We start from the raw sequence: 25,500 nt of genomic DNA on the forward strand, positions 1-25,500 counted from the left end.
CCAGTTCTGGCGAGGCAGCCTGAGAAGGTTTCCCGGAACTCACTGTCCAGCCAGCTTATTCCAGTTGCTGAGCACAAGCCAATGAGAAACTCTGCTTCAAAAGGTGTGGACTGCGTTCCTGAGGATGGACACCTGTGATTGTCGCTGGTCTCCTTACACATGCACATACACGCATGCACTCACACATGTCCATCCACATGAACATGGATACACACAGATTCACAGGCATAGAAACAGAAAGCACTGGGAATAAGAAGTGCTTTTTTAAATATTTATTTATTTATTTATTTGAAAAAGAGAGAGAAAGAGGCAGAGAGAGAGAGAGAGAGAATGGGAACGCCAGGGCCTCCAGCCACTGCAAACAAACTCCAGATGCATGTGCCCCCTTGTGCATCTGGCTAACGTGGGTCCTGGGGAATTGAACCAGGATCCTTTGGCTTTGCAGGCAGGCGCCTTAACTGCTAAGCCATCTCTCCAGCCCAAGAAGTGCTTTTTTTTTTTTTAAAGTTCTTTTTTCTGTTCTTTCTTTTTTTTTTTTTTTTTTTTTTGAGGTAGGGTCTCACACTAGCCCAGGCTGACCTGAAATTCACTACGTAGTCTCAGGGTGGCCTTGAACTCATGGTGATCCTCCTACCTCTGCCTCCCAAGTGCTGGGATGAAAGGTGTGTGCCACTACGCCCGGTTTTTAAAATTTTATTTTTATTTATTTATTAGAGACAGAGAGAGAGAGAGAGAGAGAGTGTGTGTGTGTGTGTGTGTGTGTGTGTGTGTGTGTATGTCTGTGAGAGAGAGAGAGGCACACCAGGGCCTCTAGCCACTGAAAACAAATTCCAGACGTAAGTGCCACCATGTGCATCTGGCTTACATGGGACCTGGAGAATCGAACCGGCATCCTTAGGCTTCACAGGCATGTGCCTGAACCGCTAAGCCATCTCTCCAGCCCCAAGAAGTGCTTTCTAATTGTAATCCAACTATGGGCTAAATATGTTGTCATTTGTCCATACCCTTAGAAAGTATACAGTTAAGGTAGAGATGAACCCTAACATTTATTCAATATCAGTACATACCATGAGACAGGATAAAATTATGTGCTAATTTACAAGCCACAGGCTAGAAACCAACAATAAAGACGTACAGAGACAAGAGGAAGGAGAAAAGGACTGTGGGGCTTCACTGAAGGATCCCAAAGGGAGATGCACCGGCAGATATGAACAAGGGGGCCCAGGGATGGAAGAATTTTCACAAGCAATATATCCTTTGAATTCCTGAAGACTATTCCTTTTTTTAAATTTTTTTGTTTGTTTATTTTTATTTATTTATTTGAGAGTGACAGACAGAGAGAAGGAGGCAGATAGAGAGGGAGGGAGGGAGAGAAAGAGAGGGAGGGAGAGAATGGGCGTGCCAGGGCCTCCAGCCACTGCAAACGAACTCCAGACTTGTGCGCCCCCTTGTGCATCTGGCTAACATGGGTCCTGGGGAATTGAGCCTTGAACCGGGGTCCTTAGGCTTCACAGGCAAGCGCTTAACCACTAAGCCATCTCTCCAGCCCAAGACTATTCTTTATGGAGGCGATCATGTCATCTGTAAATGGGAAGAGTCTGAGTTTTTCCTTTCTAGTTATATGACTTGTGTTTTCTGTTCTTGCCATATCTTATTAAAAGTCATGATTCATGATACATTAAAAGACATGCTGAGCTAACATCTTTGCCTTGTTACCAGTTGGGGGCAGTATACAGTCTCATTATTCAGTGTGCTGGCTGTAGGTTTTTGTACACAGTGCTTGTCAGTTTCAGATCATACACTTGATATTCTGTGGCCTAGAATGTAGTCTTTGTTCGTATATGTTCTGCAGTACTTGATTGTGTATTCTGCATTAGGGTATTTCAAAAAAAAAAATTTTTTTTTTGATTTTTCGGGGTAGGGTCTCACTCTAGCCCCGGCTGACCTGGAATTCACTATGGAATCTCAGGGTGGCCTCAAACTCACAGCAGTCCTCCTACCTCTGCCTCCCCAGTGCTGGGATTAAAGGCATGCGCCACCACGCCCGGCTAAAATAATTTTTTTTTTAATCAGATGCTGTTGCTTGTGGTGTTACTTAGTTCTGTCTTTGCTAACATTCATTCTCTCAATTTTTGAGAAAGGATTGAAAAGCTTGCAACTAAATTGTGGTTTCATCTATTTCTCTCCATATCCATCAGTTTTTGCTGTGCCATTATTTGGTGCATGTATAGTTAGGATTACTATGTCCTCTTTAAATTTCACCTTTGGGCTACAGAGATGGCTTAGAGGTTAAGGCACCTGCTAGCAAAGCCAAAGGATCCAGGTTTGATTCCCCAGTACCCACATAAAGCCAAATGTACAAAATTGGCACATGTATCTGGAATTATCTGGAATTCATTTGCAGCGGCTAGAGGTAGTAGCATGCCCATTCTCTAGCTATCTTTCTCTCTCTCTCTCAAATAAATGAATACATACACACACACACACACACACACACACACACATATATGTATGTATGTATGTATGTATGTATGTATATATGTGTGTGTATACATACATATATATATATATATATATTTATATATGTTTTTAAAAAGTTCACCTTTGTATCATTCGATAAGGTCCCCCTCATTCTCTCATAAATTCCTTTGTTTTGCAGTCTACTCATCTACTCTTCTGATATTTCTGTAGCCATTCTGGCTTTCTTTGGACCAATATTTGTAGGTTTTTCTTTCAACCCTTTGGACTTGGCTATAGAGTTATTTGAATTATCCTCTATTTAAAAGTATTTTATTTATTTGAGAGAGAAAAAGAGAAAGAAAAAGAACGGGCATGTCAGAGCTTCCAGCCACTGCAAAGGAACTCCAGGCGTGTGTGCCACCTCATGCATCTCACTTTACATGGGTACTAGGGAATCTTACCTGGATCCTTAGGCTTTGCAGGCAGCATCTTAAGTGCTGAGCCATCTCTCCAACCCTGAATTATCCTCTTATAGCATATAGGTAGATCATATTTTTTAATCCCTCTTGTCAATCTTTGTCTTTATTTTTTAATATATTGTATAATATTTTATTTATTTATTTGCAAGCAGAGAGAGAGAGAAGTGAGAAAGAGAATTTGTGGCAGGGCCTCCAGCTATTGCAAATGAACTCCAGATGCATGCACCACTTTGTGTATCTGGCTTTACATGGATACTGGGGAATCGAACTCTGGTCATTAGCCTTTACAGGCAAGCACCTTAACTGCTAAGCCATCTCTACAGCCCTCAATCTTTGTCTTTAAATGGCTATGTTTAAGCCAGTTAATATAGTGATTGATATGTTAGAGTTTAAATCTGCCATTTTATATTTTCTTTTTGTTTTCTGTTTGTTCAGTTTTCTATGGCTGTGTTCTGTATCCTGCCTTCCTGTAAGCTACCTCAATGGTTTTAGGATCTCACTTTAACTTATCTTCATGTATTTTGTTGTGACTCTGTATACCTTAGCATCTACTAAAACCACTACTTTAGGTCTGACGTTACTACTGCTCAGGAGTGTAGAAAGTCCGAACTCTATCTTTTGTATGAAAAATAATAAAAAACCAGGAGGGTTCTAACTTACCACTTGCCCTGTGACATAATCCTAGTGGGACAGGAAAGACAGCCTAATCACGATCAAGGAGGGGTTCAGACTGCCCAGCTAGCACTGTTGGTGCTACCGTAGTGTGTGGGTGGCAAACCCAGACCCGTGGGGATGGGGCTCCCAGACTGCTGCTTGGTCATCTCTAACAACGCTCTGAGGGATGTAACAGAGGGTAGAGGGCATCACTGCAGCCCACATAGGGTGGAGTCCAGGCCATAGGTCATAGATACGGGGCCGAAGTTCCTTATGAAATGTCTAAAGCTTGAGTGGAGGGGTTACTGGATAAAAGCCTTTTAGACTGCCCTTTTCTGCTCATTTTGTTACTGTTACTGACAGCAGAGGGAGGAAGGAAGGGAAGAAAGGAGAGAGGAAGAGAGGGAAGGAGGAAAAGATCAAATACTAGGCATACCCTTCAAGGGCACACTTCCTCCGGGACCTACTTTCTTTTTTAAACATTTTTTTTATTTATTTATTTGAGAGCGACAGACACAGAGAGAAAGACAGATAGAGGGAGACAGAGAGAATGGGCGCGCCAGGGCTTCCAGCCTCTGCAAACGAACTCCAGACACATGCGCCCCCTTGTGCATCTGGCTAACGTGGGTCCTGGGGAACCGAGCCTCGAACTGGGGTCCTTAGGCTTCACAGGCAAGCGCTTAACCACTAAGCCATCTCTCCAGCCCGGGACATACTTTCTTGAACTAGGACCCACCTTCTAAAGTGTACCACGTTCCAGTGGCACCACAGGAACATTTCATATTGAATCCGTCATGACAAGTGGTCCATAACTATGTACCCCCATGTTAGATGCTCTTTAGTTTTACAGAGTATGAACAGGACTAGCATTTCAGTGCTTAAATCTGTCTCCAATTTAGATGATTTCCCTTAAGCTCAGTTTCTGAAAGGAAGAATTATTAAGTCAGGAGATCAAAACCTGTATAGAAATAGTCCCAAGATTTGCACGAGCAATGGGAGAGATACTTCTTACTTAAAGTTGTTGAATTTTGTTATCTCCTAGAAGCGTCATCAGAGGATGAAGGAGCAGAAGACGCAGAAATGACTGCACAGGAGACGGCTCCACCTCCAGCTCCACCAGAGGACACAAAACAGGTGACAGTCGCTGTGTGACCCACAGCCGCTGGGTTCTGAAGTCAACCTCTCCAGCTCTTCTCTAGCATTTCCTGTGCCTAACAGCAGTTGTTGCTGGGATGTGAGGGAAGCTCACAAGAAAGTTCACTTTCTTGGCCTATGAAAAAGCCAGCTCATTCACTATAAACCCATAAGGCCGGATTTCCCCCCATTTATTATTTACAGTTATGGCTGGAATGTCAAGTACCCTTCATAGGCTCATATGTTTTTCTTTTAATTTTTTTGTTTTTATTTTTATTTATTTGATAGTGACAGACAGAGAGAGAAAGAGGCAGATAGACAGAGAATGGGTTTGCCAGGGCCTCCAGCCACTGCAAACGAACTCCAGATGCGTGCGCCCCCTTGTGCATCTAGCTTATGTGGGTCCTGGGAAATCGAGCCTCGGACCAGGGTCATTAGGCTTTACAGGCAAGCGCTTAACCGCTAAGCCATCTCTCGAGCCCTCATAGGTTTTCATGTTTGGTCCTCAGCCAATGGCATTGTTGAGAAGGATTAAAGAACCTTAGGAGTAGAGTCTTGCTGGAGGAAGTGGGTCCCTAGGGGCTGGCTTTGAGGTTGTACAGCCTGGCCCCACCTCTGTCTTCCCTTCGCTTACTGACTCTGGCTACACTGTGACTATCTAGACTCCTGCTTCTGCCCTCACTCATGAGCCATCATGAATGTATGACCTCAAAACTGCAAGCCAGAAAAATCCCTTCTCGGGCTGGAGAGATGGCTTAGCGGTTAAGCGCTTGCCTGTGAAGCCTAAGGACCCCGGTTCGAGGCTCAGTTCCCCAGGTCCCACATTAGCCAGATGCACAAGGGGGCGCACGCGTCTGGAGTTCGTTTGCAGAGGCTGGAAGCCCTGGTGCGCCCATTCTCTCTCTCTCCCTCTATCTGTCTTTCTCTCTGTGTCTGTCGCTCTCAAATAAATAAAAAAAAAAAAAATTAAAAAAAAAAGAAAGAAAAATCCCTTCTCTCTCTCTCTCTCTCTTTCCTTGAACTTCTTTCTGTCAGATGTTTGGTCACAACAATGAGTAAATAAGGTACCTTAGATTCTTATTTGTGGACTTTGTTAAAGACATAGCCCAGACAGGCTCCGTTGTGTAGCCGAGAAAGGTCTTGAACTTCTGATCTTCCTGCCTCTACCTCACAAGTGGAAGGATTACAGGCGTGAAACAGGACAGCTGGTCTTCTCAGTGCTGGGGATGGAACGGAAGGTACCATGCATGCAGGCCAGGCAAGCCAGTCTACACTCCCAACCCCTGATTGCTCATATTTCTTTATCACATCTTCACTGAAGATGTGGCCTTATTTTGGGGGGTACAGTTCCTAAGAGAATATACTTAGCATATAGATATGGAATGTGCCCACCACCACACACACACAGACATGATAACAGTCCCAGTTGGTGACCTCTTACTTCCCTTTAACTGCTGCTTATAGAGAATACTTGGAGACTTGAGACCCAGTATCCCCCCTCCAGACCACCCCGTGCCCTTCCCACCCATAGGAGCCACCCTGAAAGGCTCCACCAGTTGGACATGCAAGGCTGGGGTCTCCTCTTCCATTGGTGACGGCTCACACATCCCCTCTGGCATCTTCTGTGTCTCCCTCTAGGACTCATGCAATAACTCCAAGACGTTCTTCTCAGGCCCATGGTCCTTTCTGGAATCTTTTCTAGTTATTTGTGCATGTCGAGCTTTATTCATCTGCTGGTTCCTACATGCCTCCGAGCCAGGATTTCTTTTTTTTTTTTTTTTAATTTTTATTTATTTATTTATTTGAGAACAACAGACACAGAGAGAAAGACAGAGGGAGAGAGAGAGAATGGGCGTGCCAGGGCTTCCAGCCTCTGCAAAAGAACTCCAGATGCGTGTGCCCCCTTGTGCATCTGGCTAACGTGGGACCTGGGGAACCGAGCCTCGAACCGGGGTCCTTAGGCATCACAGGCAAGCGCTTAACCGCTAAGCCATCTCTCCAGCCCTGAAACAGATTTTTTTTAATTTTTTTTTTATTTGAGAGCGACAGACACAGAAAGACAGATAGAGGGAGAGAGAGAGAATGGGCGCGCCAGGGCTTCCAGCCTCTGCAAACGAACTCCAGACGCGTGCGCCCCCTTGTGCATCTGGCTAACGTGGGACCTGGGGAACCGAGCCTCGAACCGGGGTCCTTAGGCTTCACAGGCAAGCGCTTAATCGCTAAGCCATCTCTCCAGCCCTGAAACAGATTTTTTTAAAAGCTGATTCTCTCCTCAGAGAAAATCTGTGTTTCTAGTCTTTTTTCTACCTTATTAGTTATTACTTCTGGATACAGTGTTGGACATAGCTCTCCTAACTATTTCATATGCCCGTGTGGCTTCTTGTATTAATACAAGTCTACACTTTTTGGGTTTCATTTGTTTGTTTGTTTGTTTTCTTCAAAGTAGGGTCTCACTCTTGCCCAAGCTAACCTGGAACTCACTCTGAGGTTGCAGGCTGGCCTTGAACTCACAGTGATCCTCCTACCTTTGCCTCCTCAGTGCTGGGATTAAAGGCATGGGTCACCATGCCCGGCTCAATTTCACACTTTTGTTAAAGAAATTGTCACTGTTACATTATTATGAGCATGAAAATATTGCTCAGTGCTGAGAAAAAAAAGCTATAATCATCCCTGTTTTCTCACACAGCTCTTTATTTTCATGGTATTAATAATTGCTGTATTTCTTTATTTGCCTGGCTTGCAACATTTCTGTTGCTAACTGATGTCGTATGCTCCAATATCTCTTCCACATGACCATGACCATTTTCCATGGACTCAAATATATTAGTTATTTCTTTTTCCCACAGTTTGAGGGCACCCTGAGACTACATAGTGAATCCCAGGTCAGCCTGGGCTAGAGTGAGATCTTGCCTTGAAAAAAGAAAACTAAAAAAAGAAAAAAAAAGAAAAAAATAGGGCTGGAGGGATGGCTTAGTGGTTAAGGCCTACAAAGCCAAAGGACCCAGGTTTGATTCCCCAGGACCCATGTTAGCCAGATGCACAAGGGGGTGCAGGCATCTGGAGTTCGTTTGCAGTGGCTAGAGTCCCTGGCGTGCCCATTCTCTCTCTTTTTCTCTCTCCCTCTTTCTCTGTCAAATAAATAAATAAAAATAAAATATTTTTAAAAATAGAATAAAATATTTATATGTAAATATTTAAGCTAATCAGTCAGCCCCCCCAAAAAAAGTCTTTAGGAACAACAACCAAAAGAAAAAGACTGCCGGGCGTGGTGGCACACGCCTTTAATCCCAGCACTAAGGAGGCAAAGGTAGGAAGATGGCTGTGAGTTCGAAACCACCTTGAGACTACAGATTGAATTCCAGGTCAGCCTGAGCTAGAGTGAGACCCTACCTCAGAGAAAAGGAAGGAAGAAAGGGAGGATGGATGGAGGGAGAGAGGGAAGGAGGGAAGGATTAACTGGTTTTGTAAACTTACTATACAGCACATGGAATCTACATCTAGAGAATAGGCCTGCATGCTAAATAGGAAAAGTGTAACAGGTTTCTACATCTGCTTCCCAAAAGTCTTGATTTGATTTTGTTTTGGATGCACAGCATCACCATATAGCCTAGACTCTTGGCAATCCTCCTGCCTCACCCTCCCAAGTGACAAGATTAAAAGGATGAGCCACCACCCCTAGTTCCAGTTCCCTCTCTAAAGGACCTACTAATCCTGCCTTAGGAGCATAAGCAGAATGCCACCTGGATGCTTATGGCCACCCGGCAGCTTCTGTCACTTATCAGTGGCCTTGGCCCAACTTCTTACTGGCATTTACCAACACTAGATTGACATGTATCTACATCTACAAGACAGCTTACCTTTCTTCACAAGAAAGGTCATATCCTTATTTAATTTTTAAAAACCTTTATTTTATTTATTTACTTAAGATTGAGAGAGGCAGGAAAAGAGAATGGGCACACCAGGGCCTCCAGTCACTGCAAATGAACTCCAGATGCATGCGCCCCCTAGTGCATCTGGCTCACATGGGTCCTAGGGAATTGAACCGAGGTCCTTTGGCTTTGCAGGCAAATGCCTTAACTGCTAAGCCATCTCTCCAGCCCAATATCTTTATTTTTAATGATTTTTTTGTTGTTTAAATAGTTGAAGAAGCAAAAATTAAAAGATTCCCATGTTCTTTTAATCCCAAACCTTTTGAATGTGTTTTGTTGTCTAAAACAAAACCGAGAAAGTGCTGCTCCTTAGCCCAATGTCTTGAAGAAACGATGTAGCATTTTTTTATTTACTTTGCTTTTATTTCATTCATTTATTTATTTATTTTGTTTTGAGGTATGGTCTCACTGTAGCCCAGGCTGACCTGGAATTCACTATGCAGTCTCAGGGTGGCCTCCAACTCACGGCAATCCTCCTACTTCTGCCTCCCGAGTGCTGGGATTAAAGGCGTGTGCCACCACACCCGGCTCTTAATATTTATTTTTATTTATGAAAGAGAGAGGAAATGGGCATGACAGGACCTCTTGCCACTGCAGACGAACTCCTGATCCCGCAAAGTCCACTTTAGTATTACCTGGCTACTGGGGAATCAAACCCAGGATCAGCAGGCTTTGCAAGAAAGTACCTTTAACCTCTGAGCCATCTACTCAGACCTCTCTGCAAGTTTTCATAGAAAGATTCATCCGTGATCATTTTGAGCAGAGCCAGTGGAAGCAAGACTGTGGTAGCTAGTAACTTGCTAACTTAAACAGAAACCCTCTTGTTGGAATAGAAACTTAAGGGAAAACTCAGAATACATCTTGCTTGTATTTTATATGTTACTTGGCAACCTGTTTGAAAACATGGCATAAAGGGTCCAACACAGGAATATTTTATATTATGACTAATAAATATGGAATCTGAAGCATCCTACTTTATAAATCAAGGTCTTGGCCCAAATTTCCTGTTTTTTTCTACCTTAAAAAACAAAGTTCAGTTTATAAATAGTGCTAAACTATATAGTGTACTCAAGGTTCAAGGCAACAGGCAAAATAAATTACTCGATACTATAGCACTGAGATTGTTATCTGACCATTAGCAGAAACTGTCATTTTTGTAGGCACTACTTAAAAAGCATTTGATGCATTTGGTTATATAAAAATGCAAGTAAATATATCTTGCTTTGGATTTTCTGTGCTTATTAAAAACAAGGAAAGGAATAGATCATACCAAATAATAAAAGAGTAACTTGGAAATGAAGGCTTGTATACAGGCAGGTTATGGAAAAACTCAAGTCACTCTAGTCAAAGACCATCTTAACCACATCATAATTTTAATCACATCTACTTCTGCCTGCACACTGGCCACTGACCTCCAACTACTGCCCTTCACACGTCAAGCCCACGTACACACTTGCTCCTACGTTTTGATCTTTGCTCAAAGATTTTCCAGTCTTAAGTCATCTGCACTTTCTGCCTTTCTCAAATTCTGTCAGCTCAGCTACTGCCTAATAGCTCCAATGGGTTTCCCGGCATCTCTGCAGCATGTTACCCAGGCACTCCGAGGAATCTGTGCGTGGCAGAAAATACTCTGGGATCCGTATCGTTCATTGACACCTCATCATGCAAAGATGAATGCTTTTTCATTTGTTTTTCATTTTAGCCTAAGGAGTGTTTCTTGATACAACCAAACCAAACAAAGGAGGGTGCCCGGAAGGCTAAGAAGAGGAGAAAGGTAATGTTCATCATTTCTTACCATACTGTGGCCCCATATGGCTTTCGCATTATTTTTTATATATATTATTTTGATAAAGTTTTAATTCCCAACTCAAAGATATGAAAATTCTAAGATTCAGTGAAGTTTGCTGATTTTCCTAAGGTCACTAGTAATAGGTGAGGCACAAAACATCTTTGGTACACATTCTGTGTTTTCACTTTATTTAGGTATGAGAACTCAGTTTCTAATTCTAGAAGGAGTCCAGAGCTATTCTCTCTACTCCTCCTTTTATTATTTTTTTTAATTTTTACTTATTTATTTGCAAGGAGGGAGAGAGAATATGGGTGTACCAGGGCCTCTTGCCACTGCAGAAAAACTCCAGATGCCTGCACTGCTCTGTACATCTGGCTTCATGTGGGTACTGGGGACCTGCGCTGTCAGGGTTTGCAAGCACTTTAACCACGGAGCCATCTCTCCAGCCCCTCCTCTGCTTCCGTCATTGTTATTGGTGGTGGTTTTTTTGTTTTTTGTTGTTTTTTGGCTTTTTTCAAGGTAGGGTCTCACTCTGGCTCAGGCTAACCTGGAATTCACTACGTAGCCTCAGGGTGGCCTCGAACTCACAGAGATCCTCCTACCCCTGCCTCCCAAGTGCTGGGATTAAAGGTGTGCACCACCACACCCAGCCTCCACAGCTTTTATACAAGAACTTTACCAACCTTCTTTTCCTAGTCACTCTAGTCTTTGAGACTTTATACTCTAGCTACAGTATTAGTAAGAAAATAATTAGGCAAAAGTAGTACAAAGCATTTCTAACTCGAATTCAAATCATAACTTAAAGCAAATGCTCCTTCCGTTGAAATATACGCCCCTGTGCAGAGAAGATTCTGTGATTCCTACACAGGCTGCGAGAGCTCTGCCTGAGAGGTATAGTTAGTTTTCACCTTCCACTGTAGTTGTGAGAACAGGGGTTCAGTCCTCTCCCTGCCAAGAGGGGTGAGCTGCTGACATCAGCAGAGGAAATATGATTGAGATTGGAGGAGAGAAGATGGACTCAGAGCAGTTATTCAGCAGCAGTTATTCCAGCTTCTGGAAAACAGAGTGTGCGTGGGAGTTTTCTCACAAATGGCCAAATAGGAAAACAGGCAATGCCAAAGTGGCTGAGGTTTGGCAAATTCTTAAAGAAGTGATTTTAGCTTCTGTTTGATAATTTGTTCACTAATGACCTCAGGAGTGTTAAGTCCAGGCGGCTCAAGGTCAGAACTCTTAACTAGATGGTTTAGTTCAGGCTGAAATCATATTAAAACATGCCCACTGGTGACATATTTTAGGTTAATACCTGTGAACAGTACCTTGACTTTCCTTGGCAGAGGCGTACAAATAATAATAGTTGGAGGTGGGGGTATGGAATGTCTCCTTCTGGCTCTTTTGGTGAAACATCAGAAGGAAATGAGAAGTTTATTACGAAAATAAAATAAACAATCATGTCTTCCCAGTACATTTCAGGCATTCAGTGAAAGTGTCATACAAATGAGTCCAAGTGACAGTGATTACTTGATATTACTTCTGCAACGTGTTGGCTTCCCATAGGTCCACTTTAACATCATCTGACTCTCAGGGCTAAGATGGTTCAGCTGGTAAGAGTGCTTGCCGCAGGAGCATGAGGACCCGAGTTCAGTCGCCAGGACTCACATGAAAGCTAGGCATTAAAAATGATGACCTCAAGGGCTGGAGAGATGCCTTAGCGGTTAAGTGCTTGCCTGTGAAGCCTAATGGCCCCGGTTCCAGGCTCAGTTTCCCCAGTACCCACACAAGCCAGATGCACAAGGGGGCACATGCATCTGGAGTTTGTTTGCAGAGTGGCTAGAGGCCCTGATGCATCCATTCTCTCTCTCTCTCTCTCTCTCTCTCTCTCTCTCTCTCTCTGTCTACCTCGTTCTCTGTCTGTTGCTCTCAAATAAATAAATAAAAATTTAAAAAAATATTTTTTAAATGGTAACCTCAAACCTATTTTTTAAAGCATGTCTGTGCATGCCTATAACCCCAATCCTGAGGGGCCAGAGACAGAGGATCACTGGGGGATTGCTGGTCATCCTGTATCACTGAAACATGGCTCCTTCCAGGTTCAGTGAGAGATCCTCTCAGAGAAACAAGACAGACAAGCAACAGAGTAGACTCAGTATCTCAAAACCAGGTTACACAAGAAATTCTCAATACTCAAATCATTTACAGCTAAGAGACTTTTAACAAAAATACCTTATTATGTAGTCTCATAAATTTCAGTTGTTCTAGATGACACAGACCATGCATTATAATGAGCCTTTTAGATCATAGTTCATTTTTTCAGCGCAGTAGTTACATCCAAGATCATTCAGTAAGGCTTCTCAAGGGTAGTTTTTAAAAATTGTTAATAATTTATTTGAGAGCAACAGAGAGAGAGAGAATGTGCACCTCAGGGCCTCCAGCCACTGCGAACGAACTCCAGATGCATGTGCCACCTTGTGCATCTGGCTTATGTGGGTACTGGGGAGTCGAGCCTTGAACTAGGGTCCTAAAGCTTCACAGGCAAGCACTTAACCACTAAGCCATCTCTCCAGCCCCACAAGTGTGGTTTTTGAATATGGCATTCACACTGAGCTATCACCAAATGCTACCCACAGCTTAATTGCTAGAGAAATTCGCCTATGAGAAATACCATTCTGAAACATAACTTTCTTCTTTTTTTTCTTATCTTAGAAGAAAATTACTGATGTTCTTGCAAAATCAGAGCCCAAACCAGGAACACCTGAAGACCTGCAGACGCTGATGAAGGGCTATTATAGCAGCTGTCGCTCAGTGATTGAATTAGAAGAGCTGAACCTACCAGGTATAGCCAAGCTTCAGTTTTCCTAAGGGTGAGGATCAAAACAGGCTCACCTTTTCCTCTATGTGTTCTAGTTACCTCGTTCAGCCAGAATGAACGAACACATTTTCCATGTGCCAATGCTTTGTAAGAACCTTTGGTTCTTACATTCTTTCTGCTACCTCTTCTGAAATGGTCCCTGAGCCTTGTAGAGTGTGATAGAGATGTCTCACTTAATGCTGAACACTCCTTCTCAGCTCTTTGGTGAGTTTTGAGTCATCCCAGTGGTCACCATCATCTGAAAAGAGAAGCTTCCCTACCCAAAAGTAAGAGTAGCATTACAATATGGACATAAACATAAATGTTTAGAGGGCAGCTTAGTTGGCATAATATATACATTTAGTGAGACAACAGTAATCATCACTCCCCTAGGGCTCATGACCTCCCCAGCCATCATCTTTTGACTAGGTTTTCAGTACAGGCATGTATTCCCTCTTGTGGAGCAGGCCTCTAGTCCAAGCAGAGAGCAGTTGGTTTCCCCTAAAACAGACATACCACCATTACACCAGTTGGCACATTTGGCCTGGCTGGCCAGCTATAAGGCTCGCAGGATCCACTGCTGGTTAGTTTTCTCTCCTAAAACGGTACATAGCTCTTTCCAGCATTCTGACAGCTAGTCAACAGGGGGAGGTTTTCAGCTTAGCTCCAGCTTGATTTCTCAATGTGCAAGCATATCAGCACACACTTTTAAGAAAACCTTTTTTTAATTTTTATTTATTTATTTATTTGACAGAGAAAGAAGAAGAGAGAGAGAATGGGCGGGCCAGGGCCTCCAGCTACTGCAAACAAACTCCAGATGCATGTACCCCTTTGTGCATCTGGTTAGTGTGGGTCCTGGGGAATTGAACCTGGGTCCTTTGGCTTTGCAGGCAAATGCCTTAACCACTAAGCCATCTCTCCAGCCCTTAAGAAAACTTTTTAAGGAGCAAAAGTCTGTAATAAAGATACAAATTAGGTTAAAATGAAGACAAATTACAGCTTAAAAAGCATAGATTTGTCGGGTGTGGTGGCGCACGCCTTTAATCTCAGCACTCGGGAGGCAGAGGTAGGAGGATCACTGAGAGTTCAAGGCCACCCTGAGACTACATAGTGAATTCCAGGTCAGCCTGAGCCAGAGTGAGACCCTACCTTGAAAAGCAAAAAATAAATAAATAAATAAATAAAAATAAAAAAAAAATAAAAAGCATAGATTTGAGCTGATGAGATAGCCCAGCGGTTAAGATGCTGCCCTACAAAGCCTAATGTCCTGGGTTCAATGTGGCTGGAGGCCCTAGCATGCCCATTTTTTCTCTCTCTCTCCTTACAAATAAATAAAATTTAAAAACAAATTTAAGTACGGGCTGAAGAGATGGCTTAGCAGTTAAGGTACTTGCCTGTAGAGGCTGAGGACCCAATTTCAGTTCCCTAATACCTATGTAAGCCAGATGCACAAGATAGCACAGGTGTCTGGAGTTTGTTTGCAGTTGCTAAAGGCCTTGGTACACCCATTCTCTCTCTCTCTCTATTGGCCTCTCTCTCTCTCTTAAATAAATAAAAAGTTAAAAATATTTTAAGTATAGATATGAAACTTTCTATGTGTTAGTTGCTCTTCTCAGTGCTGCAACCAATACCTAAGATCACCTAAGCCTACTTTAGTGTAAGTGAAACCTATTACCATAGAGAATTGATAATTAAAAGATATTGCAAAATAAACTACATTTAATTAACTTTATTATGTTACATCCTGCAACTCTTGAACAAGAAAAGAAGGAAAACAGATGACATCCCAAAAGCAAGCAAGCCTTATAAAACGTTTGGGTACCCTGCTTCAGATGAGATATTTATAATGATCTTGTTGTTGTTGTTTTATTTTTTTGAGGTAGGGTTTCCCTCTAGCCCAGTCTGACCTGGAATTCATTAGGTAGTCTCAGGGTGGCCTTGAACTCATGGAGATCCTCCTACCTCTGCCTCCAGAGAGCTGGGATTAAAGGCATGTGCCAACACGCCCAGTCAGGTGAGATATTTATAAACTACTAGGGATAGCTAATGATACTTTTTCAACAGTAGTTTGATTCCCTTTTCCCATTACAACTTTATGCTTTCTAGAAGCTACAACAAAACCAGTCTGTCCCCTGGATATTTACAGTTCTTTTGTGATATGCTTTTTGTAAGTACACTTTGGGTTTGGCTGCATGAACTCCGTCTGTTTCTTTTCCAAGACAGTTGCCCTTCAGGGACTTGGAGAAGTGCGTTTGCACATAAGCAGGATCTGGAGTTTAGGCTACTGAGCCCAGGTGCCCCCGCAGCAGATAAAGACCACCTTCACCAGCTGCCTAGCTCCTCCTCCTGTGGAGTGACTCGTTTTGCGTCCCCAAGGTGTCATCCCTGGAACCAAGTGGCCTAGCAAAACCTCAGTTCCAGTTTTAGCTTGTTTGGTGTTTTACTGACTCCGTGGTCGGGTTCCGCAGCTAGCTCTGGGTTCAAGCATACTTCGCAGCCCGCAGCCCGCGGCCCGCGGCATGTCAGCGAATATTCGCTCCTGTTCTGTAACTTCATGAGACATCATGAGCCTTGACTCTCTCCAGAGTTGCTAAGAGCTAGATGTCAGAAAAAAACCTTTAAGGAGTCATCTGAACTCCAGTATAGTTTCTGTTATTGCTTTATTAAAGTTCAGCAACACAAACAAGACTGTGTAGTCATGGACTTGTTTAGAAGGAAGGAAATATGTGATAAACAGCCAGAAGCAATAGTCTTCATTTTTCAGTTAAGAGCTGAGCCCACTCTGAGACACGGGGGAAATGGGACATCATTGGAAGGTTTCAAAGCAAAGGCCCTAGACACCACACTGCCAAGACCAAGGACACGGATGCTAAGTGAGGCGATGGAGATAGCATTTAGTATTTGGGATAGGCTCAGGGATTTAATGTGTATGGTGGATATAAATAATAAATAATGTTCCTGTTCAGTTTGTTGAGTGTCCAACTTGGTTTTAATTTGAGGTTGTTTGTGTTCATAGGGTAGGAACATGTCTTTTTTTTTTTTTTTTGGTTGTTGTTCATTTTTTATTTATTTATTTGAGAGCGACAGACATAGAGAGAAAGACAGATAGAGGGAGAGAGAGAGAATGGGCGCGCCAGGGCTTCCAGCCACTGCAAACGAACTCCAGACTCGTGCGCCTCCTCGTGCATCTGGCTAACATGGGACCTGGGGAACCGAGCCTCGAACCGGGGTCCTTAGGCTTCACAGGCAAGCGCTTAACCGCTAAGCCATCTCTCCAGCCCAGAACATGTCTTTTTAATTAACATTGTACACTATGCATTCTTAATATCATACAGATGGGTACTTAATTAGGATTTCAAGGCCAAAGTCACTGGAAGCTAATTAACCTCTGCTTCTCCTAAGAGCAGCATCATGGTCTAGCTCAGTGATCCTAAATGCCATTGATCTAGCTGCAACCAAATCCCTCAGGACCTCAGAAGTGGTCCAGACACACTCTCAAGGGATTCTGGTGCACAGAGCCTGGGAGGGTCCAGCCCAGGTGTCTGTGTCTTGTACAGAGCCCTCCACGTAAGTCTGATTGAATCCAAGCTGGGAGAATTACTGCTGTAACAACCATCAAAGGCTCCCCACCAGTGGTGAGGCAACATTTTTTAGACTTATTCGTATTGTATAAATATGCATTATATATGGTCGGTCACACTCTGACTTCAGTAGTAGCTCATGCTCTAATACTCTACAAGGTTTACACAGAGATTTTCCCTACAGGAAATGTTGATAACCACAGTGTGGCTTTTTCACACCTGTCAGGTGTAGCATTGATGTTACTCAGGGTTAGCAGTGTTACATATACCATGCTTGTCATTGGTCAACAGGGCCTTGCCTTATTTTGATGGTTTATGGTGATGTTCTTTTGTGTTGTATCTTGATACATTATCGTCGTTCTTCCCAAATCCACACTCCATTTCCCTGCCTCATAGGTATTTCTCCAAATAATTGTTGCTTTTTGTTCTTTTGTTGCTGTTGTTTTTTGAGGTGGGGTCTCACTCTCGCCCAAGCTGACCTGGAACTGACTCTGTAGTCCCAGGCTGGCCTTGAACTCACAGTGACCCTTCTACCTCTGCCTCCCCACTGAGTGCTGGGATCAGAGGTGTATGTGCCATGCCTCACTTGTTGCATGTTTTTTCTTCTGTGTCATGTTGTGTATGTATATATTCATCTGAATTTTTACCTAACTTACATTTTGCTCATCTTCTCCTCCTGTTTCTTTCCTCACTTCACCCTTTTTCCAGCTATGCCATGGCTTCATGCACATCTAAGTCATTTCTCTTAGTTGTTAGTGTGACAGTGTTGTCATGTACCATGTACCACTATCCATTTCCCCAGATGTGGACACTCACACGCTTCCCATACCTCGCGGAATTTCTTGTGCTCATGGAAAGATGAAACAGGGAGTTACTTATAGTACGCAATCTTATGACTTCCCACAGTAGGTTTACCAGTTACCAATTACATCTACAGTTGGTAAATGTTACCAGCACCCTACGTTCTCAATGAAACTTAGTATCACACATCTTTCTAATGTTCACCACTGTGGTGAAGTGTGCTGTGGCATCATTGTAGTAATTCACTTCTGATAACTGATGGACTTGACCAGCTCTCACATGCTGTTAATCACTACACCACTCCATTTTCACTTTGCCAAGTGATATGAAAATTTGTTATTTCACTACTCCAATAAATTATGGGAAGTTCCATTGAGGATTTAAAGTTGACTGCATATAGCTGCTGCTTTTATCTTAAATGCCAGGTAACACTATAATGATAAGCCTTCAATTGACTCAAATTTCATAACTCACATTTAATCTATTTGGGTGATATGTTTTCAAAATTCTCTACTTCCAGACTCCTGTTTCCTCAAGGCCAATGATTTGACTCACAGTCTTTCATCATACCTAAAAGAAAGTAAGTAAACTCTGGCTTAAAAAAAATATAGTCAGCAGGTCATTAACTGATAAGATTTAAAGCCAGGCATGGTGGCACACACTTGTAATCTCGTCACTGGGGAAGCTGAGGCAGTTCATAGCTAAAGTGGGCCATAGAGAGAGACTGTCTCAAAAACAAAAACAGGGGGCTGGAGGGATGGCTTAGCGATTAAGGTGCATGCCTGTGAAGCCTAAGGATCCAGGTTCAATTCCCCAGATCCCACATAAGCCAGATGCACACGATGGCACATGCATCTGGAGGTCATTTGGCTAGAGGCCCTGGTATGCCCATTCTCTCTCTGTCTCTAATAGATAAGTAAAATAAAAATAAATCTTAAAAAAAAAAAAAACAGGGGCTGGGGAGATGACTCAGTGGACAATGTGTCTGCTACCCAAGCATGGGGACCTGAGCTTGGACCCCAGGACACTCAAAAGAAGCCAAATGGGGTGGTGCCGGCCTGTAACCCCAGCACGGGGAAGTGGAAAGAGAAGAATCTCCAAAACTCGCTGCCCAGCTAGTCTAGCTGAGTTGGTAATTCCAGGTTTAGTAAGTAACCCTGTCCCCCCAAAAAATAAGGTAGAAGAGCAACTGATGAAGACACCCAACATTGACCTCTGGCCTACACATGAGCACACACACCCTTACACATACATGTGTAGGAGAAAAAAAAGAAAATTTGTCATCTTAAAATAAAAATCTTTGCAAGCTACACTGAAGATTGAAAGTTTCCACCTAATCTTAATGTTTTGTTTTATTTTATTTTATTTTATTTTATTTTATTTTATTTTATTTTATTTTATTTTATTTTATTTTATTTTATTTTTTTCCTACGTCTTACTATGCATGCAGCCCATGCTGGTCTCGAATTCATAGTTCGTCTGCCTAAGCTTCCCAAGTGCTGGGATTACAGGCCTGCACTACTGTGCCCGTTACTTGATGTTAGTTTTTTCTCATAGTTTTATTATTTATTTGGAAATAGTGGTGGGCGAAGAGATGGAGGATGAGAACACAAGGGTCTCTTGTCACTATAAACACACTTTCAGGTGCATGTGCCACTTTATGGCTCTGGCTTTATACAGGTACTAAGGAATCCTGTACCACCAGCTTTTGCAAGCAAGTGCCTTTAACCACTGAGCCATCTCTGCAGCCCCGTGGTGTTAAATTTAACTTGCTGAAATGTAGTCTCATTTTGTTGTGACATTGGGAAACTGGGTTTTGCTCTAATTTTTGTTTTATTACACATCAGAAATATTAGTCTAGGATTAGGAGTCCCAGGATCTCAGGTTTGTTAGGGTAGGACCATCCACTAAGTACTTCCTTGGACTTGATTTTATTATTTGAAAGACAAAGAAATTGAACTGTATGGATTCTCACCAGCAGTAAGGTCAGGTCCCAAGTGCTGGGGCTAACAGCGTGTACCACCACACCCAGCTTGTTTTGCTATCTTTTTTTGTTTTGCTTTGTTTTTGGTTTGGTTTTTCAAGGTAGGGTCTCACTCTAGTCCAGGCTGGCCTGGAATTCACTATGTAGTCTCAGGGTGGCCTCAAGCTCACAGAGAACCTCCTACCTCTGCCTCCCGAGTGCTGGGATTAAAGGCGTGCGCCACCACGGCCGGCTGGTTTTGCTATCTTTCTGGTAACTTTTGTGATCCTTTCTTCAGTCTGTCCCAAGTGGGTAAAACTTCGGAAATGCCACAAAGAGAAGAAGTCGGTGTTGATGCTGGTCATCTGCAGCTCTGCTGTCCGAGCCCTGGAGCTCATCAGGTAGAAGCTTCCAGTCTGCCTATGTGTGACATGTACCAGCCTGGTATGATGTAGATGCCGGAGATACGGCAACAGACAACACAGAGACCCCCTCACTGAATGACAGAATCTGCTGGGAGACAGACAGGAAGCAAGTAAACACATGCAATACTATCACATTATGTAAAGAAAAAATAAAGTGTGGAAACAGGGTAAGCGTGAGTGCAGGTTATCTTGTAAAAGATTATGGAAGCTTCTCTAAGGAGATGACATTGGGGCAGAGATTTGAATGAAATAAAACGAGAAGGCCACATAGCTGACTAGACCTGAAGTCAGAGGGAGATCCCAGGTCCAGGGACAGTGAGCACAAAGGAGGCGGCCCTGGAGGATTGTGACCAGAGCTCCATGTTTTTCCAGGTAGGGTCTCTCTAGCCCAGGCTGACCTGGAATTCACTACCAAGTCTCAAGGTGGCCTCAAACTCACAGTGATCCTCTTACCTCTCTGCCTCCCAAGTGCTGGGATTAAAGGTGTGTATCACCATGCTCGGCTCTCAAATCTGCATTTTAAAATATTTTATTTTTATTTATTTATTTGTTTGACAGAAAAAGAGAGACAGAGAATGGGCATGCCAGGGCCTCCAGCCACCACCAATGAACTCTAAACATGTGCGCTCCCTTGTGCATCTGGCTAACATGGGTCCTGAGGAATCAAACCTGGGTCCTTTGGCTTTGCAGGCAAATGCCTTAACTGCTAAGCCATCCCTCCAGCCCTGCATTTTAAAAGATTCTGTTGGCTGCTATGTGAACAAACCCATGGTGGAGGGCAAAAGTAAAAGCAGTCAGAGCACACTGGCCAAAACCCATTAGAATGAAAAGTAGAAGAAAAGATATGGCTCAAAATAGTAACAAGAAAACATAGAGTACCAGTAAATAACTAAAACCTACATAAAGAAAATATATTTTTTTAGAGCAAGAGAAGGAATTGGGGTACCAGAGCCTCAGCCACTGCAATCAAACTCCAGACGTGTGCATCACCTAGTGCACATGTGCAGCCTTGCACTTGCCTCACTTTTGTGCATTTGGCTTATATGGGTATCTGGAGAGAGATAAAACATGGGTCCGCAGGCTTTGCAGGCAAGCACATTAACCTCTAAGCCATCTCTTCAGGCCTGTACCATATTTTTCATAGGAACTCAATGTTGTTAAATGTGTCTGTTTTACTTAAGATGACCCACAGATGTCACAGGTTCCCAGTAATCATCCAGGAGAATGGTTTTGTTCAGTTTGGTTTGATTTGGTTTAGCTTGTTTTTTTGGTTTTCCAAGGAAGGGTCTCCCTCTAGCCCAGGCTGACCTTGAATTCACTATGTAGCCTCAAGTGGCCTCGAATTCACAGGCTCCTCCTACCTCTGCCTCCCAAGATCTGGAATTAAAGGCATGCACCACCACACCTGACTAATGTTTTTGTTTTGTCTTGTTTTTCATGTACAACTAAGACAAGAAATTTTTTTTTAATTTTTTATTTATTTATTTGAGAGCGACAGACTCAGAGAGAAAGACAGATAGAGGGAGAGAGAGAGAATGGGCGCACCAGGGCTTCCAGCCTCTGCAAATGAACTCCAGACACGTGCGCCCCCTTGTGCATCTGGCTAACGTGGGACCTGGGGAACCGAGCCTCGAACCGGGGTCCTTAGGCTTCACAGGCAAGCGCTTAACCACTAAGCCATCTCTCCAGCCCAAGACAAGAAATTTTTAAAAGAATAATTAAGATACTATCCCTGTCAGACTACAAAAATATGAATAATACAAAAATCTCAATAATGGAACTGTTTCATGTATGACAGGAAGATCAGATGAATTTACCAGAAATGAAAGTTAGAAATTGACCCAAATGCACATAAAAATGTAGAATGTGCTGGGCATGGTGGCACAGGTCTTTAATCCCAGCACTTGGGAGGCAAACATAGGAGAATCGCTGTGAGTTCACGGCTACCCTGAGACTACATAGTGAATTCCAGGTCAGCCTGGGCTAGGTGAGACCCTACCTTAAACCTCCCCCCACCCCCAAAAAAAAGAAAATGTAGAATGTAGCAAAGGTAGAAAATAAGACATCAGCAGTTAATATATTGGGTTGAACAACTGAGTAGCTACCCGGAATAATAAGGTTAGATCCACATAGATTCACATCTTATACCAAGATAAATTCCAAATGGACCAAAAATTTAAATGTAAAGAATTACATTTTATAGATAAGTTATCAATGCTCTATTATTTCCTCTCACACACCTTTTCATTTACTGTGATTTTTATAGAATGAACAAAAAGGCTTCCCCTGGATCAGTGGTAGTATTTTAGCTTCCAGAGAAGAGAAAGAGAAAGATGGGAGGCGTTGGGACCAGCCCTCTCAGGGAGCCGGGCTCCAAGCCAGGCTTTGACAGGAGACAAAACACAGGGAAATCCAAGTCTTGAAGAAAAAGCTTTGTCAGATATACTAAGGTACAGATGAAGGCACTCTAGTGACTTAGCATCTGTTTTCCTAAATGAACTAATCTAATCATGATCTTAGAAAAATAGCTGTTAAACTTAAACAGTCCTTCAAACTCTCCTTTCTCCGCCTATGCACACATTAAATTGTATCCCATGTCTTCTCAGTTAAGTCCTCCCAGTATAGGAAAACTGTTCTTTTCAACTCTGTGTGCTCCAAACATAACTGATCTTCAATACTCCGATTTCTGGGTAGCTGTCTGTACTTAAAAAACTACCACGGGGGCTGGAGAGATGGCTTAGCAGTTAAGCACTTGCCTGTGAAGCCTAAGGACCCCGGTTCAAGGCTCAATTCCCCAGGACCCACATTAGCCAGTTGCACAAGGGGGCGCACGCCTCTGGAGTTTGTTTGCAGTGGCTGGAGGCCCTGGCGCGCCCATTCTCTCTCTGTCTCTATCTGTCTCTTTATCTCTCTGTCACTTTCGAGTAAATAAGTAAAAATAATTTTTAAAAATTCTTTAAAAAAAAACTACCACGGCAGAACACATTTCAGACTGAACTTCTAATGGCAAGAAAGTTGACATAGAGGCAACCTCTTAAAAACAAGTTGTCAAATTGATTTGACCTTTTACTACATATAAATTCCTTCCTAAGGGGCATAAAAGCACTAGGTTGTCACACTCCATTTACCTCACTTACCAATTCTCACTTTCTTTCTGTATTCCAGAAACATTATGATCCATTGCAAAGTTAAATGATTTGCAAAAGGTGACCTGAGCAGACACAAGGAGACCAATTCATAAAGACCAATGTTTAATGATTCTAATTTCTATAAGACCATCTGTTGTCTTGAGAGCCATGAGCCCTGTTAAACTCTCTTAGTTAGCCTTGCAATGAAGAAAGCTTGTATATAAATAGAAGCTCAGATGCAACAGAACTTGGATAGCATGATTCAGTGTTTTACATATTCCTCTGTTCCTCCTGGTCAATGATATTTTGAGAGAGGAAAGTTACATCCCCATGTTAGCTCTAAACCTGTATATTAATTAAAAACTTACAATATTCATATATGCTTTGTATATTTGTTTGTGAGGAGAGAGAATGGACATGCCAGGGCCTCTAGCCACTGAAAATGAACTCCAGATGCATGTGCCACACTGTGCATCTGTCTTGACATAGGTACTGGGAATCAAACCCAGGCTACCAGGCTTTGCAAGTAAGTGTCCTTAACTGCCAAGCTATGTCTCTAGCCCCTTGAAACAGAATTTTAAGCAGTATATAGAAATGAATTGCAGGTGGTTAAAATAGATACAAAGAAAACATAAGCAGAAAATTAGAGGAAACCAGCTGGTGTGGACTGACGCTCATGGCCCTGGCTTCTGTGGGCATACCCTTTTCAGCAGCCAGAATATGGTAAGAACTAGATCCATGGCATTCTCTGGGTTTAAGTTTAGAAGTTGAAAGTCCCTGAGAAATAAAACTATAGAACTTTACCCAGGTGACATAGCAGCACAACCACAGATGTCCTCTGGTATAGTGTGGCACAGAGCAGCTGTCTGCTGGGGAGAAGGCCTACTGCTGCAGAACAGTGTCATTGTGTAAGGTCCCACCCAGAATGGTCCTGGCCCTCTGAGCCGACATGTCTGCATTTATGTAGCTAGATCCAGATTGCTAACTACCTAAAACTAAATGGACTTCCTGTCCTACATGTAGGCCAGAAATTATAACTCAACAGCCCTAGGATAAGCGTAAGTGCATAAGGGATTTTGGCTCTATAAAGGTTGAGGGGCTGAGGTTGTAGCTCAGTTGGTAGTGTTTATCTAGAACTCATGATTCCCTGAATTCAAAGCCCTGCACCACACAAACTAGATATGATAGCTCACCCCTGTGATCCCAGCATTTGGGAGGTAGAGGCAGGATGATCAGAAATTCACACTTCAGCAACATAGCAAGTTGAAGGCCAGCCTCGGCTATCTAAGACCCTGTGTCTGGAAAAAAATCAAAAAGAAATCCAAATGAAAGTCAAGCATACCTGCAATCCCAAAATTTGAGAGGCCAAGTTAGGAAGGTTGCAAGTTTGAGGCTAGCCTATATATCATCTTCAAGGATAGCTTAGAATAAAATAATAAAAATGTTTTGAATGAGTTGCACATATAAAAAAATCTATATTTTTGGATTTCCAAACCTGGATGCATAATCTCACATCTTAATAACTAGTTGGTCTCTTTTCATGGGCACGTGCTCTGATGCCCTTTAGACCTCACACCAGCCTCCTGAAAGATTGTCTTGCTTTTTCTTTTATGAGTCCCACCTGCTCTCATAGCTTCACGTCAGTCCTTCCTTCTTTCCTTTCTGCCCTTTCTTCTTTTCTATCCTTTTGGCTGAAGCGTTGCAAACATGGACTTTTGCAGAATAGCTCAATCTGCAAAGAAGAAAAAAGTGAGGCTGCTCTGATAAGATGTATATCCTTCTCCTCCCTGCCAGGCCCATCCTATGGCTCTGTCTTGTCTCAGCTGCCCCCAACAGCCCTTTCAGAAGCTCCCCCAAAGGACAAAATGACTTTGTTGCTCTAAGATTTCTCTTGCAATAAAAAAAAAAAAATTGAGAAATATACTAAAGATGCAAGAAAAATTCTCTGCTAGGAATCTGAAATACAGGCAAAGAGCAGGTTTGAATAATCAAGAAAGCCTAATTAAGGGGTTAGGGAGGTGGCTTAGTGGATAATAGTAGCTTGCTATACAAACATGAGGACTTGAGTTTGATCCCCAGCACCCGCTTAAAGATAGGAATGGGGGCTGGAGAGATGGCCTAGCAGTTAAAGCACTTGCCTGAGAAGCTTAAGGACCCACGTTCTACTCTACAGATCCTATGATAGCCAGACTCACAACGGTGAGGCAAGCACAAGGTTGCACATGCCCACTAGGTGGCTCAAGCATCTGGAGTTCTATTGCATAAAATATTTAAAAAATAATAATAATAAATAAATTTTTTAAAAAAGTTGG

The 25,500-nt window shown here is 42.8% G+C and overlaps 1 protein-coding gene across 1 annotated transcript in view; it reads left to right on the forward strand.

Moving 5' to 3' along the window:
- The window catches only part of Cmss1 (cms1 ribosomal small subunit homolog), a 361,859-nt gene that overhangs the window by 329,170 nt on the left and 7,189 nt on the right, over positions 1-25,500 (forward strand). The window contains exons 2-6 of the mRNA XM_045146713.1: positions 4,636-4,727; positions 10,359-10,430; positions 13,146-13,275; positions 18,193-18,252; positions 19,934-20,036. Of these exons, the coding sequence (XP_045002648.1) occupies positions 4,636-4,727; positions 10,359-10,430; positions 13,146-13,275; positions 18,193-18,252; positions 19,934-20,036 (457 nt within the window). The remainder of the gene's footprint in view (positions 1-4,635; positions 4,728-10,358; positions 10,431-13,145; positions 13,276-18,192; positions 18,253-19,933; positions 20,037-25,500) is intronic.

Source organism: Jaculus jaculus, chromosome 4 (genome assembly GCF_020740685.1).
Source record: "Jaculus jaculus isolate mJacJac1 chromosome 4, mJacJac1.mat.Y.cur, whole genome shotgun sequence".
NCBI lineage: Eukaryota > Metazoa > Chordata > Mammalia > Rodentia > Dipodidae > Jaculus > Jaculus jaculus.